General features: G+C 38.2%; 1 protein-coding gene across 2 annotated transcripts in view; it reads right to left on the bottom strand.

The window, feature by feature from the left end:
- Positions 1-522: 522 nt before the first annotated feature.
- LOC115213163 (active breakpoint cluster region-related protein-like) overlaps positions 523-18,339 on the bottom strand; it is a 46,750-nt gene continuing 28,933 nt past the window's right edge. For both annotated transcript variants that reach the window (XM_036503711.1, XM_036503710.1), the window contains exons 17-22: positions 16,176-16,321; positions 11,706-11,767; positions 8,702-8,779; positions 5,406-5,540; positions 4,117-4,222; positions 523-805 (exon numbers count right to left, since the gene is read on the bottom strand). In XM_036503711.1, coding sequence (XP_036359604.1) covers positions 583-805; positions 4,117-4,222; positions 5,406-5,540; positions 8,702-8,779; positions 11,706-11,767; positions 16,176-16,321 — 750 coding nt within the window. In that variant the 3' untranslated portion in view covers positions 523-582. The remainder of the gene's footprint in view (positions 806-4,116; positions 4,223-5,405; positions 5,541-8,701; positions 8,780-11,705; positions 11,768-16,175; positions 16,322-18,339) is intronic.

Consider the following 18,339-nt stretch of genomic DNA (forward strand, 5'->3'; position numbering starts at 1 on the left):
TATATACATACAAACAAACAAACATACATACATACATACATACATACATACATGCATACATACAAACATACATACATACATGCATACATACAAACATACATACATGCATACATACATACATACATACATACATGCATACATACATACATACATACATACATACATACATACATACATACATACATACATACATACATACATATCAAAATACAAATATCCTGTTGATGTTGAAACGCCAAACAAGAAGCCTTGGATCTAGGTTAGAAACCAGCTCTTTCTCTATTGGCAAGAAATCTTGAAATAAAACTGAATAATGACATACATACTTGTATGTATTTTGTAGACAAAGGGTTGATGGTAGATGTCGTATGTTCATGTATCGACATAGCACCCGAACAGTTTCTTAGCCTTGCATCTTTTGTATATTTCCTTTCGATTTTCAGTAAAGAAATACCATTTCCTTTATTAGGGTGTTTACATATTTCGAAAAATAAAATCAGTAAAAATGAGCGAACAAAGATATTTCTAAATAATATGAAAGAAACGTATGAAGAATTTATTTGTTATCAATCGACCATTTAATCAGTAGAAACTCGTTCTGCTCTGCAGTGAGTGATAGGAACTCTTCAAATGCACATTCAAATTCTTGCTGAGAACAAATTCCAAAACAAAAAGGAATGTATCAACATCTCTCCGTGCCAGTTCTTGCGAGTTGCCTGTAAGCGGAATCCCAAGGAATACATACCCGAAAACTTTACATATCGAAGATAAACTTACTTTGTTCTTACTCCGATTCTGACACACCCTGTATATAATAGAAAGAAATATAATGGAAACACCTAGAATCATAATTTAGAAATATCTATAAAACCACCAAAATCTTGTTTACGTTTACGCTTTTTGATTTATTAGTAGTGTTGCTTAATATGTTTTTCTAAAATTGCTGTTTCTTTTCAGATATCATCAAACAAAGGTAATTAAAATTCATTAAAATTACATATCTATGGGACTTTCAAAGAGGTCAAATTGCTGGTGCTCATATAGCAGGCGCTAGCGTAACGAAAACACCCGAAATGTTTGGTGTATCAAGAAGTACAAGAAGTACTGCCCGTGTGGCAAATTTAATGAAATATAGAAGTACTGTCTCGAAAGTAACACCAGCCTTTGAGAATAAGGGAAAAACCTCCACGTCGAAACAAAACTCCGGAAGAAAACCAAAACTTTCAGATAGGGACCATCGGACTCTTACGCGAATTTTTAGGAAGGATTACAAATGTACATCTCCCAAAATTACTGCAGAGCTTAATGACCACCTTGAGAATGCAGTTTTGACAGAAAGAGTTCGCTGGGAGCTGCACAACCCCGGATTTCATGGGAGAGCTGCAATCAGAAAACCATCACGTTGAAAAACAAACATTGCAAAGCGTTAAGAGTGCAGTAAAAACCTACAGAATTGGTCCCTAGAGCAGTGGAAGAATGTTATTTTCTTGGACGAGTCATCCTTTACCTTATTTCTGATCACCGGCCGAGTATACGAGTGGAGACAGCTAAAAGAAGCATTTGACCCAGACTGCCTTCTTCCAACTGTTAAACATGGAGGAAGATCTGTGATGATCTTGAGGGCTATATCTTGGAAATCCGCCAGCCCAATGCTTTCCCTTCATGGCAGAATTAAGGCAAGACTTTTAAGCATTTTATCTGATCAAATTCATCCTATTGTTGTGGAACTGTTTCCGGAGGGAAACGTGATCTTTTAGGATGATAATGCACCAATTCACACAGCTAAAGTTTTTACTGAATGGCATGAGGAATATTCTAGTGAAGTTGAACATCGTATCTGGTCACCACAGTCCCCAGATCTCGATAATATTGAACATTTATGGTGCATTTTAGAAAAAACAAGTAAGGAGTTGATATCCTCCACCATCATCACTACAAGAACTGGAGACTGTTTTAACTGAAGAATGGACAAAAATTCCTTCAGAAACAATTCAAACGTTCTACAAGTCCATACCTCGTAGAATCCAAGCTGTAATTACTGCCAAAGGCGGTCCCACCCAATATTAAAATTAATTTATTTGAAATTTTAAAGTGTTTCTATTATTTTGTCTAACCCCTCTATATATAAAATCATTTTAAGGGAGAAAGTCAAAACAAGATTTATCTCCCCCGACTGGCTGATAATTATCATTAACGTGATTTATATCCTTATTTTATGATTATATCATTTTTATCCTTATCCTATGATTATATCATTTTTATCCTTATTTTATGATTATATAATTTGGCATTAGAAATTTTTCTTTTGCCCTTGTTTATAAGTTGTTTATAAATTTAACCTTTAAAGGTATTTTTAATATGCTGGCCATTGATAAAACTTTTTTCGAAAAATTTTATCCTATATTAGATGTGTATATATATATATATATATATATATATATATTATATATATATATATTATATATATATATATATATATATATACATATACATATGTAAGTAACGATATCAGCTATATGCAATATAAAACCCGAAAGGAAAAATTCAGTTGTTACTTATTGTAACTGAGGGTGCTTAGTAGCACGTATATTGCTAGAAATAAGAGTTAAAATCCCTTAGAGCTGCAAGAAAGCTCATTATCAAATACTGACAGAGGAGATAACAGCTCCACAGTGAAGCTAGATCACTATATTTGACTAGTTTCGAATTTTTATACAGGCTGAAAGATAATTCTTTTCTACTTTTCTACTCGAGGCACACGGCCCGAAACTTTTTGGGGGAGGGGCCAGTCGATTAGATAAACCCCATTACGCAACTGGTACTTAATTTATCGACCCCGAAAGAATGAAAAACAATGTCGACCTCAGTGGAATTTGATCTCGAAATACCTATTTCTTTACTAGCCACAAGGGGACAAACAAGGACAGACAAACGGATTAAGTCGATTACATCGACCCCAGTGCGTAACTGGTATTTAATTTATCGACCCCGAAAGGATGAAAGGCAAAGTCGACCTCGGCGGAATTTGAACTCAGAACGTAGCGGCAGACAAAATGCCGCAAAGCATTTCGCCCAGCGTGCTAACGTTTCTGCCAGTTCGCCGCCTGAGGCTGCTGGATAACTGCGACATCGGTGATGCCACAAATATTAATGTAGTTGGAGCACAAGTTAATTCAAACAATGTATTTCGCCTCAACACACTAGAATAACCCACCGGTAACAAGACATTTTTTTTATTACTTTCGTTTTTCTATCTGATAAGGGAGATTTTGCCCGAAATATTAAAAGATCATTAAACAACTTAGGCTGGTTAATATATTTTCTTCTCTTTATTTTCATTCATTGACATAACCTTAAAATTTTACTATATATGTGTTAGATAGATAGATAGATAGATAGATAGATAGATAGATAGATAGATAGATAGATAGATAGATAATAAGAGAGAGGTGTAACTGAGAGAAAGAGAAAAATGAAAGTAGAAATCTCCTTATACAATCATTGCTGCCACTTCATATCTCTTCGAGCCAATGATGGAGATTTTACGAAGTCACTCGACTTGCTAGATATAGTTATCAAATAGCCCTTAAATAACATTCGGATGTCTTAAATAGAGAAAACATTAGCCAAGGTAATCCTAAACATATCTTTTTTACCTTATCACAGATCTTGCTCCTTCAAGTTGACCTGAGGTTAAACAACAACAACACTAACAACAACTAGAGGGGCTTTCTCCGTCCGGGTTGCGGATCCGTGGAACAAACTGCCAGACGAGATGGTGAAGATGCCGACGACCGCTTTGTTCAAAGTCTCCCTTGACCTCAAGTGGCCTGAACTCTTTACATGAACACCACCCTGTACATAACTCCTACATGTCCCCCTACATGGCCTTGCTTTTTGCTTTTTGAACCAAAAAAATTAACTAACTAACTAACTAACTACAAACCAACAACCAAAGAAACATTCACCACCCACTGTCACCACAAAAACAACACGACCTCACATTATTATTGTCATCACCATCATTATTTCACATCACAACCCTTCCCTGCCAACAACTGTACGACCACTAACGCGAAAACCAGTATCGCCAACAGCAAAAACGTCGCAACTTACTTCACGATATGTGCCATGAGAAATTCAAAGACACTTCGGTTAGGTTCCGGTAAGGTTCTCAGTAACATTTGTATAACTTTCGCCTGCCTCTCCGAGGTCTTTACATCTGTAAAAATATATCAATCGATTTGATCATTGCATTTACAAAGGAACATATAATTGCTGGCCAAACTGCACCAATGATTCATACACAATATTGGTTTCAAATTTTGGCACAAGGCCAGCAATTTTGGAGGAGGATATAAGGAGGATAAAAGGCGGCGAGCTGGCAGAAATGTTAGCACAACCGGGCGAAATGCTTAGCGGTATTTCGTCTGCGTTACGTTGTGAGTTCAAATTCCGCCGAGGTCGACTTTGCTTTTCATCCTTTCGGGGTCGATAAATTAAGTACCAGTTACGCACTGGAGTCGATGTAATCGACTTAATACCTATGTCTGTCCTTGTTTGTCCCCTCTGTGTTTAGCCCCTTGTGGGTAATAAAGAAACAGATATAAGTCGATTACATCGAACCCCATTCTCAACTGGTACTTATTTTAATTTTATCGACATCGAAAGAGATGAAAGGTAAAGTCGACCTCGGCGGTATTTGAGCTGAGAACGTAAAGGGCGAAATGTCACTAAGCATTTTGCCGACGTGCTCGTGATTTCGACTGCTCGCCTCTTTAAACATACACAATATTATTTTCTACAATGGACACACGGCCTGAATTTTTGGAGGGGGGGCGGATTAGTCGATTATATTGACCCCCAGTGTTTGATTGGTACTTATTTCATCGACCCAAAAGGATAAAAAGCAAAGTCGTCTACGGTGGAATTGGAGTAGGAGAGGAGGAGGAGAAGAGGGAGGAGGAGTAAGCGGGGAAGAGGAGGAGGAGGAGAAAGAATAATGAGGAGGAGTAAGAGGAGAGGGGAGGAGGAGGAGGAGGAGGAGGAGGAGAGGAGGAGGAGGAGGAGGAGGAAGAGGGAAGGAATGGAAGGAAGGGAAGGAAGGGAAGGAAGGGAAGAGGAGGAGGAGGGGGAGGGGGAGGAAGAAGAGAGGGGGAGGAGTAAGAGGAGGGGGAGAAGGAGGGAGAGGAGGGGAAGAGGAGGGGAAGAGGAGGGGAAGAGGAGGAGGAGGAGGAGAAGAGGGAGGAGGAGGAAGAGGAGGGGAGGAGAAGGAGGGAGAGGAGGAGAAGGAGAAAGAAGAGTGAGGAGGAGTAAGAGGAGGAGGAGAGGGAGCAGCAGCAGCAGCAAAATTTGAAGGATTGGAGGTGAAGTGAGTAAATACAGAAATCAGTATAGTAACTTACCATCAGAGCTTACATAGAATTTCGAATTGTCTAGAAGCGGGTGTGCTAGAGACAAGAGAAAGTTGACAAGCAGATTGGTTACATCATGTACAGAATATTTTTTATCCTTGATGGAAAGCGCCCCAGTAAAACTGCCTGATTGAATATAGAAAGAAAAACACATAAAAATGGCTACATCATACCCACTTAGCATTTAGAAAGAAAGAAAAAAAACAGAAAACACTCGGTTAATGCATCTCAAATATCTCCATCTTCTTCCCCTATATCGCCACCTCCAAAGATCTGCTATCCCTTCTTCCTCCATTCTTCCGAACCATGATGCTTGAGTGGGGTGGAATTGCCCTTAAGCAACCTTCAAACCCTGACTCCTCTGTTGCCACGATCCCTTCAACAGGTATCCTTGACCGCTCTTCATTATTCCATCTGCCCTTCATGTGCCACACTACCAGCCCTTGTATTGGTCTCAAATTCTGGTGCAATTCCAGCATTTGGGGGGGGGGGGGAACGCAAGTCGATTACATCAACACCAGTACTCAACTGGTACTTATTTTTTCGATCCCGAAATGATGAAAGGCTAGATCAACCTCGACGAAATTTGGACTCAGAATGTCGAGACGGACGAAATACCGCTTAGCATTTCGCCCGGCGTGCTAACGTTTCTGCCAGCTCACCGCCTTACATCCCATCTCTCTTATCACCCTTTGACTGGTCCTCTAACACTACTTATACTCCTTACCACTTCATATTTCCTTTACCGTAGCCACTCGTACATAAGGTGTGGGAAGTATTTATCTCCCATTCAACCGATCACACGGCGGCTATCACACATTAACTCTCACTTATTCCCAGATATTACTCTTCCCTTTTCCCCCACATATACTCCCTTCTATCTTATCTTTCCTTCACTTTACCCACCCATGACGCGGCACTCTTCTTTCTACCTACTCAATCTTCCCAACCTCCTACTACCCACAACTCTCTGCCTTTACCCTGTTGACACTATGATTTGCCCTCCTGTTACCTGAATAGAAATTTGGCCTTTTCCTTCTCGGACGATACGATGCGTTCGATTGATGTTCCTCTGTTAAAGTCATAAATGATTATTTCTAGCATCTACACAAGGTCACAAGAGTTTTAAGGACGGGACACAGTTGGGTAGAATTCTGCTTTAAGCACTCCATATAATGCCTTAGAACTTTTGTTAATTTTTGGAATTTTCAGAAAAAAATTTGCGAATTTGTGTTCTACACACAGGAATTCATATGATTATGATCTCCAGCAAAAACATTTGTTTGTGTGTGTGATCTGAGGGCTATTTAGCTGTTATTTTTAGCACATCTCACAACCACCCGCAACCCTCCACGCTTGTTTGCCACTCTGACATACTGATTTTTTTCAATAACCTTTTCAGTATTTTTCTCCACATAAACACATTGATGGAATTTAGCCCCCAAATTCGGGGCTGTCCGTATTTTAAACTGATAAAAAAAAAGAAATTTTTTTAAACATTTCGAAAAATTAGATTTTTTTGTTTTTTTATATAGTCGTATGAATTCCCGTGTATAGAATACAAATTCTCAAGAAGCTATAAGGTTTTATATGGGGTGCTTAAACCAGAATTCCACCCAATTATTTTATCGGATCCCACCCTACGAGAGGATGAAAAGTAAAGCTGACTACAATAGGATTTAACGTAGATAAATTCTGCAACATAATTTCGTTGCTTTTTTCCGATCCCTGTTACACTTAAATCGATATTATTCTGCTTGTCATGAAATGCATTCGAATGTTACACCCTGAAAGGGAAATAACCATGCTTTGCCCTCAATTTTTACACACAAGGATGACAGCAAGAGAGTAGAAAGAGGTAATAAATTGTTGTGGTGGGAGGAAGCAACAGCCACAGTAGGAGAGCATAAAATGAGGATTTATTCGAAATCTTACGTTGTTATTGACACTATCAGTTATCTAAATCTATCATGTGTGAGTTTAAGCCGATGTGTGCCTCTGTGTTGTGTGGCCTTCGGCTAATGGTGACTCTATGCTCATTCCGAGTGGAGGCGCAATGGCCCAGTGGTTAGGGCAGCGGATTCGCGGTCATAGGATCGCGGTTTCGATTCCCAGACCGGGCGTTGTGAGTGTTTATTGAGCGAAAACACCTAAAGCTCCACGAGGCTCCGGCAGGGATGGTGGTGATCCCTGCTGTACTCTTTCACCACAACTTTCCCTCACTCTTACTCCTGTTTCTGTTGTACCTGCATTTCAAAGGGCCGGCCTTGTCACTCTCCGTGTCACGCTGAATATCCCCGAGAACTACGTTAAGGGTACACGTGTCTGTGGAGTGCTCAGCCACTTACACGTTAATTTCACGAGCAGGCTGTTCCGTTGATCGGATCAACCGGAACCCTCGTCGTCGTAACCGACAGAGTGCTTCCATATGCTCATTCCAGAAACCCTTGTTACTGCTATTAAGAGGAAACTGATGAATGACATTCTACGTGATCGTTTTACGTGCTAGAAACAGTTATCAATTTACTTAAATTACACCCTAACATATTAAAAATGAAGGGCACACACAGTTAATGTGCCCAGGGAAAGAAAGGCCAGATTGGCTGTGACTGGAATGCCTTTGATCATTGATCTGCTTGAGCGAGGCTGACCGGCGGCTAAGAAACAGCAACATCTACTATTAAGGAACTGAGTAGCAGGAATATTAGGACCCGAATTTAAAAAAAAAAAAACGCTGTAGAATTAAGGTGCGTCCATGCCACATTACTGGTGCCCACCTCTTTGAACTTGTTACTATTCCCAACACAATACAAGCAGCATTTGCTCATTTCGCCCTACTCTCTACCTTTCACTGCACTTAGGTTTCATTAGGGTAAACTAAACTTGTGATACATAATGGAATTAGCTTACTGACTGAGCTCTTTAGGAAATATCAGTTATGACGAAAAACATGAATTAAACAACGGCTTTTAAATGACCTTGAAGTCTTCGAAAATTCTTGAGTTATCTTTTTATATTTACTTCATGTGAGAACATAATACTTCCTATTATAAGCACTTGGCCTGGTATTTTCTGGAGAGGAGCTAGTCGATTACATAACCTCCAGTGCTCCTCGAAAGGATGAAAGGCAAAATCGACCTCGGCGGAATTTGAGATCAGAACGTAAAACCGGAAGAAATGCCGGTAAACATTTTTTCCAGCATGCTAACGATTCTGCCAGAGTATTTTCAATATAAAGAGGCGTCAAACAACTTGATCGACCACTAGTTGATCAAAATGATACTTACAGAGATCAAATACTCCCGTTAGTTCATCCACATGCTCCTTGTTGCCATTAGTTAAGTAGATATTTTCAACTTCCAAACCTTATGGTTGTTTTAAGAAGAAACGAAAGAAAAAGTAGACCAATTTAAATACAACTCTCCTATTGTAAAACAGAGGAAGATGTGGGAGTAGAAGACAGTGGACATTATTCGTGGGTGAATCCTTCGTAACGGAGTTTGTAGTGGTGGTATACGTTGTAACGATAGTTATAGTAGTGGTGATCTTATGGTAGTGTTGGTGGTGTTGGTGATGGTGGTGATGGCAGCGGCGGCAACGATGTTTTTGTAGTGTTGTTGTTGATGTGTAAAGACATTGACAAGAGGAAATTATCAGTCTCACGTTTAATATCATTTTGCACAGACACAAGTACGTCATGAGGACAAAGATAGGACATTGTTGTTATGCTAGGGAGTAATGTGATATGGGGCTATGTGACTTAATGCGGTGTGGTATTTTTGCACTATTACCAGATCAATCCTTCGATAGAAAACTTGTTAAGGTTATCTATACAGATTTTTCTATAGAGATTATAGCCAGCAGGAGTGGCTGTGTGGTAAGTAGCTTGCTTACCAACCACATGGTTCTGGGTTCAGTCCCACTGCGTGGCACTTTTGGCAAGTGTCTTCTACTATAGCCTCCGGCCGACCAAAGCCTTGTTAATGGATTTGGTAGACGGAAACTGAAAGAAGCCCGTCGTATATATGTATATATATATATGTGTGTGTGTGTTTGTACCCCCAAAATCGCTTGACAACCGATGCTGGTGGGTTCATGTCCCCGTCACTTAGCGGTTCGGTAAAAGAGACCGATAGAATAGGTACTAGGATTACAAAGAATAGGTTCTGGGGTCGATTTGCTCGACTAAAGGCGGTGCTCCAGTATGGCCGCAGTCAAATGACTAAAATGAAAAGCACTGATTTAGTTACAACGTTTCATATCCAAGACACCTGATGTAAACAACAATGAGAATGAAGATGAAAAATGGGTAATGGGCATATATGCCCTGTTTCAGGAGTTTTTACTCCTTCATCAGTACCCATCCAACCCATTAATCATCCACGAACACATTGCTTAAATAGCCACTAAATATAGCAATATAGTGTTACTGGATATATTAGTTTTACATATTAAACACATTCCTGGAAGCTGGTACATAAATATTAATGATCTGTAAGGACATGGTATTTCGTTATGCAACTATAATATGCTACAAAGTATATTAAACGTTTTTATAATATGCTTTGTAGTCATCGTGGCACTCCATCGGTTGCAACGAGGAGGGTTCCAGTTGATCCGATCAACGGAACAGCCTGCTCGTGAAATTAATGTGCAAGTGGCTGAGTACTCCACAAACACGTGTACCCTTAAGGTAGTTCTCGGCTGGTCCTTTAAAATAAAGATACAACAGAAACAGGAAGAAAGCCGTGGTGAAAGAGTATAGCAGGGTTCGCCATCCCACCCCCTGCCGGATTCTCGTGGAGCTTTAGGTGTTTTTGCTCAATAAACACTCACAACGCTCGATCTAGGAATCGAAACCGCGATCCTACGACCACGAGTCTGCTACCCTATCCGCTGGGTCACTGCGCCTCCACTTTGTAGTATATCATGGTCGCATAACGAAATACGGTGTTCCTACAAGTGACTTATCGAAACTGTTCTTAACATATTATGAACATTATCCAATGGGTCCTTTTTGATGAGAAAAGGACGTGATATGAAACGTGAGGATAAATTGACATGATATGACGTAATATCGAGAACTGCGCTGTGGGGAGATATGATGCTGTATATAATGTGATGTGATATCGATTGCTGTGATATGGTGAGATGTAATTCAGTGTAGAGTGAAGTGATACAGCTTCATGTTGTTAGATACGATATGGTATTATGAGATATATCAAAAACTGATATGTTAAGATGTGTTGTGCTGTGTAAAGAAATGTGATATCGTTTACTTTAATGTGATTGCATGTGATGTGGCGAAATATCATGTGACAACCAGTGGTGTAAGGAAATTAGATGTGATGTAGGGAGAGTGGCAGGTGATAATAATTGCTATAAAATGATGTTACATAATATGGCCTAATATTGTGCAATATCGAGTTCTATCATGCGATGAGATATGATGAGATGTAATGTGAACTGATATCGTGTGTTCTGATGTGATATGATACCGTATGTTCCGATGTGATGATTCGTGACGTGGGAATAATTTGATATCGAAGGTGTATGGCCTAGGAGTTAGGATGCTGCACTGACGATCGAGCAGTGCTTTGTGTTCTTGAATGAGACCCTTCATGTGACATCGCTTCAGTCAATTCAGCTGTGAATGAGTAATCCTGCGATAAACTGATATTCTTCCGTTCAGGGCTAATGTTGATATCGCGGTCACTCACACGCCATGGAAACGGAGAAACCGGCTCCAATGACACGAGTGACCAGTGTCCAGGGGTTGAAGATGATAATGATGATGAAGAAAAGCATGATGATGAAGTTGATGGTGATGATGAAGAAAATGATGATGAATAAGATAAAGATGATGATGGTGATGGTGATGATGATGATTATGATGATGGTGATGATGATGATGATGATGATGATGATGATGGATGACGACGACGACGACGATGACGATGATGATGATGATGATGATGATGATGATGATGATGAAGGTGATGGAGAAGAGGATGATGAAGAGGAAGATGAAGATGACGACGACAATGACGATGATATAATGTGATATGACGTTGAATGTTTTTTTTTGTCGTGTAACATGAGAATCTCGAATACTTATGATGAAGTAAAAACGTGCTGCGCTCTAATGTCATGTGATATCGGGTGATATGAAATGGTGAGGTGAGGTGTGATGCAGAGTGAAGTGCTGAAAACTTGAACAGATTCTGGAAGTGTGATAAGGTAATGAGGCAAAGAACATCTTTCTCAAGTCTACAACGCTATGTGTCCTACCTCTTTCTTCTATAAATTGAACACAACTTTCGATAATTAGAGGAACGTCTCTCTTTTCACGTCTGCAAATATCAAGGATATCAAGATAAGTATAGAGGTACCACGAAGATTATGCATGGATATATACATACATGCATACATATATATGTATACACAAACACACACACATGTGCACACATTATTATATATACATACATACATATATATATATGTATATATGTATATAAATATATATTGTATTATAGATATATATAAATATATATAAATATATGATTATATATATATATAAATATATATATATATATAAATATATATATATATATATATATATATATATATATATATATATATATATATGAAAGAAACAAAATAGAATGAAAAATCTACAGAAGATTTGTATTATATGGTTAAAAATATATTAAAATCGTCATTTTAGGAGAATGATATAAGATTTTATGTATAGTAACATTGTTCCATTTTTTGTTTCTCATACATCCAACCACGTGCCAACTCTCTCACCCGATATATATATATATATATATATATATATATATGTATGTATGTATGTATGTATGTATGTATGTATGTATGTATGTATGTATATGTGTTTGTGTGCGTACGTGCGTGTGTGTGTTTATGAATTTGTTTTGCAAGATTCTTGATGTGAAATCGTGTGTTGAAACAGATATTGTTATATTTTGGGATGGTCATTTTTTTTCCTTGCCAAATAAACACATGCACTATATATTCATTCTTCACTCATTATTGTTGCTCTTATTTTATCATATGTCCATTGTCTAGAAATATTTGGTCACACATCTGTGACCTCTTCAACGACGCTTTCCTCCACGTCTTATGCTTCTATTCTGTTTAGTCCATTCTCTTATGTCCACCATGGACATAAGATAAAATAAGCATAATAATAAATAAGTGAAGAACGGATATATAGTGCGTGTGTATATTTGGCAAGAAAAAATAATAACTACTTCGACATATAACAATCGATATATAATATATATATATATATATATATATATATATATATATATATATAGATAGATAGATACATACATACATACATACATACATACATACATACATACATACATACATACATACATAAACAGACAGACTGACAGACAGACAGACACATCATATGTAAAGTAAGAATTCAAATTCTCAAACTACGGTTTTGTTCTATCACTGTGGTGATTTAAAAAGAAAATCCTTACTTTAAAATAATTTACAGCATGAACAATACTTTCCTTACGGTCTATATTGTCTGTTTACACAGGCCGGAAATTTTGGAGGAGGGGCCCAGTCGATTAGATCGACCGCAGTACGCAACTTGTACTCAATTTATCGACTCCGAAAGGATGAAAGGCAAAGTCGACCTCGGCAGAGTTTGTACTCAGAAAGTTAAGACAGACGAAATACCGCCAAGCATTTCGCCCGTGCTAATGTTTCTGCCAGCTCGCCGCCTTCCAGTGCAAATGTACTGTTGTAATATGTATTGAGTAATGTTCCGTGCATGTGTGTGTGTGTATACGTTGTGTGGACAAAAACGCTATAGAACTTATTAAGATATTAATAATTGGTAATTTACAAAAATGCACAAAGAAAAGGCATAATAAACAAATAAACAAATGTATACATATAAAAATATAAATAAAGGAACAGAACAAAAACAAGTGAGCACCCCGTTGATTACGACCACCACATCCTGGTACTGAAAGATGATGCTTCCGAAAGTATCCTTGTCGGACTAAGTAAGAACACCCTCACATCCACTAGGTCCATAAAAAAATAACCCTTCTCTTCTTTTATCTCTCTCTATATAAATGGCAAAATGTCTGCGTTTGTGTCCTTTATACAAATCCACAATTTTTCAGTTAGAGAGCTCGCACTTTCTATGGTCATTCAAAACCGTCCATGGGTGGTCATGCACATCTTTACATTTCCCCAGTCACCCCGCAAAATCGTTAAAAAATCAATAGAAGTTACTTTTTTGTGAATTTTCTATCCAAAACCCAATCAAAATTCCCGAAACTTGATACGCCAATTGAATGCCAGTTAGCTGTATGTGATTGGTCGGAGATTTGGACAGTACTCGCGTGTATGTGCACACGCACGCAGCTGTATATGCATGCACTAGCACTATGACCTGGCGTTGCCAGATCATAGTGCTAGTTAGAACAATTTAATTCTGCCTTCTTGAACTCGCTCAGCAAATCCATCAGTTCTTTGCTGTTGATAATAAGAACTGTGAATCTAATATCGTTTCATAATAAGAGATTCTATGTCTTGTATCGAGTTTGTTTTTAATGTGGATTAGCATTGCTTCTTTCGCTTTTCGTTCTTTGCTTCGAACAGATTGAAACGCGTCTCTACAGTTTCCATCATCTCATATACTGCGGCATAAGCTGCTTGACAGATGTTTGGTTTGCTAACCTCGCCTGTTACTTCACCAATTTCTCCCTCCTATAAACCAGCCTAAGCTTCAAATCCCACTCCTGGCTTTGACAGTACAGGGGTATATTACATTCTTCCTTGAACTAGTTCCATTCATTCTTTGGGCATGAAAGTGTTGCACCTACTAATATAATCTTCCGTTTTTCCCTTTCCTGAAGCCGGTCTATATCATCACCTCCTGACCAACAACGCTAATAAAAACACTACTATTGCTAGTAACGTTATTTACAAAATCGTTATATAATTTTTTTCATTTGTTCAATTTTCAATATCTCCTGTGTCTATTCAATAATTCATTTACTTTCTTTTCCTGTAAAAATCTGTCATTTTGATTTCAAAATTTTTATCGAGAGTTTTAATCGCGTATCTTCAAGAAACGTGCTTCTAATTAGCAACTCTTACTTCCAAACCAGAAGAAGCCATCTACATACAATATTTTGAAAAGTTTTATATAAATTACTAATAGACGGACCTCTCTTTACCCCCAATTAAGACTAAAAACGTCCAAAAGTTCTTGAAGTCCGTTGCTTACAAATTAAAAACAGTTTTTTTTTTACATTATTTACATTATTAACAATTGATGGATATTTGTCTTCATCTTGTTTGTTGTTAACACAACGTTTCGGCTGATATACTCTTCATCAGGTGTCTTGGGGAAATTTCGAACCTGGGTTCTCATTCCTAAGGTATTTTCGATGTTGTTGTTGTTGTTATTATTATTATTATTATTATTATTATTATTATTATTATTATTATTATTATTATATCCAGGTCTTTGCTTGAAATCGAACTCGGAATCTTGGGGTTAGTAGCCCGCGCTCTTAACCACTACGCCCACGGGCATATGGCGTAGTGGTTAAGAGCGCGGTCTACTAACCCCAAGATTCCGAGTTCGATTCCAGGCAGTGACCTGAATAATAATAAGAAGAAATAATTATAACATCGAAAAATATCTTAGGAATGAGAACCCAGGTTCGAAATTTCCCCCAAGACATCTGATGAAGGCTGGAGAGTATATCAGCCAAAACGTTATGTTAACAACAAACAAGGTGAGGACGAATATCCGTCGAATGTAAATAATGTAAATAATGTACATAATTCCTCATCTCTTAAATATAGAACAGTTTTTCTTTATCAAATAAATCGTGGTTATACACTTTTTGATGCCACTTCAACACACAAACAGCAGCAACAACAACAACAACAAAAATAGCAACAACAATAATAATGGTTTCAAATTTTCCCACAAGAGCAGCCATTTGGGGGGAGCGTATGTACCGATTACAACGATCCCAGAGTTTCACTTAATTTATCGACCCCGAAAGAATGAAAGGCAAAGTCGGCCTCGGCGGAATTTGAACTCAGAACGTAACGGCAGACGAAATACCTATTTCTATTTCTTTACTACCCACAAGGGGCTAAACACAGAGAGGACAAACAAGGACAGACAAACGGATTAAGTGGATTATATCGACCCAAGTGCGTAACTGGTACTTAATTTATCGACCCCGAAATGATGAAAGGCAAAGTCGACCTCGGCTGAATTTGAACTCAGAACGTAACAGCAGACGAAATACCGCTAAGCATTTCGCTGGGCGTGCTAACTATTCTGCCAGCTAGCCCTTTAACAACAACAATAATGATAATAATAATGACTTAACAGTTCCCTTATTGACATTGATGGAAGTACCAGAGTTGCATTAATTCAGAAATCTGTTCTACTAGGAACAGCAAGGATTATAAGAAATGTCCTCGGTGTCTAAGGAAACTAGTTGCGACCCGGTATGAAGGTCATTGATTCCGAATGTAAATCATTCGTGGACACCATGAATAACTATAATAATAATTAATAGGAAGAAGAACAACAATAAGAATAAGAATAATAATAGCAACGATGTTAATAATATTAATAATAGTAATAGCAATGACAATAATAGACGTATACAACATGAGATCTGTGTATGACGCCAACTCGAAAGCTGAATGTAACTCACTCACTCTGATATATCCTCCAACGATTTTCCAAAAACAGTGCCCCGCATTGACATTATGTAGTCTAAAGCTTCCCACTGAAGCAAACTCATTCTCCGTTTATTCTCAGTCAAATCTGAGTTGTAACGAACGGACAATGCCGCAGCAGTTCTCTGGCGGGACAGAAAAATGCTAACATATAGTGACAGATATATATAAATATATACATATATAACGACACGGGAAGTTTTAAAAAAAACACACTCTGCATAAAGAATACAGAGTTCAGTGGGAAAAAAAAAAACATAATTAATTTAGTGAGACCACATACATAAAAAAAAAATTTATTCAATTTAGCAGCGGAGTAATGAAAAAAGAAGAAAAACAAGCATTACATTAATTTCTTGCGAGGAGAAAAGCAACAACAACTGAATAACAACTCCGAGATGCGATTTATTAAAAAATTAATGGAGTGATGCAGCGGAGAACAGGTTTGATCATTTGTAACTACCGGAACAATTCAGAATATATTTTAGTCTTATTAAACTTCCAGTATATCTCTTAATTTGTTTTGTCTTGCCTTGGGCCCTGAACTACCGATTCTGTTGTAACAAATTATATACCAGTTTTCTCTATTTGTCGCAGGCTGTGTGTCCGTCCATTCATCTCTGTCCATCTTTACCTCTAGCCAATTCTTCTTCTTTCTCTGTGTATGCTTCCTGGAAGAATTGGTTTTGCAAAGCTATTAGGTCCAGTGGTGTAGCTAATAGGGAATCAGAGAGAGAGAGCGCTACCCGAACACGTTTTTCAAAATTGGCACCTTTTCAATTTTTTTTTTCCTCTTTAATCCGCTTGTGCGGTAAAATTCGAATTTCCTTTTTCTTTTTCTTTCTTAGTAATCACATCACTTTGAAAGGATTTTCTAGAGTTATTACTTTATTCGACCAACTCCCTGTGTCTTGAACTGTCTGTTCAATCTCCTGTGATGTGTTGGTGGTCGTCATAATCGCTCGACTCTAGACAATCGACACGGGGCTCAGGAGTTTCGTATTTTTCACATCACACCTACATCAGTAGTTGTAAATTTCATGCAAAATGACATTGCTACTGAAACATGAGATTAATAAATGTACACTATAATTACACATTTTATAATTAATGAAATATTTTGCGCAATATAAGAGAAATTAATTGTTTAGTATGTGTCACAGCACTTATAGACAGATAGGTAAATAGATACATAAATAGATAGATAGGCAGATAGATAGATAAATGGATAGCAGGATGGCTGGATGGCTGGATGGCTGGATGGAGAGACAGAGACAGACAGACAAACAGACAGGCAGACTGACAGACTGACAGATAGATAGATAAATAGATAGAAAGACAGACAGATACATACATACATACATACATACATACATACATACATACATACATACATACATACATGGTGGATGCCCCCTCGTTATCGAGTATGGCCATTGCACGAAGCTTAATCAATGTTGTCATCGTGCAATGCCTGTGCAAGATTTTTTGTAAAGTGAGGAAAGGCTGTGCACTGAGTCAATCCCACTCACTAAGCAACAGCAGCCATAATCCGAAAAGAAGAACAAGTCAACATCATCGGTAACCACTGAGCCGCAGGGTTTATGTCGGAGTTATCCCAGTTACCCGAGTTACCTTCTCCTAGAAGGGTGCCCTAACAAAGGCTAGGAGTCCTTCACTCCCAATGGTTTAACCGCGCGATCGGGTATTCAGTCCGATTATTTCTATGTCCCCGCGCATGATACAGCCTTAAGACATTTATTGGATGGCCGTTGACTCTCAAGAGTTCCTCCGCCCTTTGACGGGTTTTGTTTTTCATCCCGCAGGGTGTCCAATAAACACCCTCCTCACCAAGCATGCTTGGTGGGGTTGCCGGTTTAGTCGCCGATGGCCCGACCATGCAACAGGTTGTACTGGGTTACATGTTACCAATAGCACTCGAAAGTGACCTGACATACATACATACATACATACATACATACATACATACATACATACATACATACATATACATACATATCAGGTGCTCACATAAATGATAATAACCATAAAGTGCATAAAGTGTGTTTGTATCTATCCTATCCTATCGTGAAAATGTACAAATATAAAAAGTACTATCTTGAGGCATATGCATGGTGCATGC

The sequence above is a fragment of the Octopus sinensis genome, linkage group LG6 (assembly GCF_006345805.1).
Source record: "Octopus sinensis linkage group LG6, ASM634580v1, whole genome shotgun sequence".
NCBI lineage: Eukaryota > Metazoa > Mollusca > Cephalopoda > Octopoda > Octopodidae > Octopus > Octopus sinensis.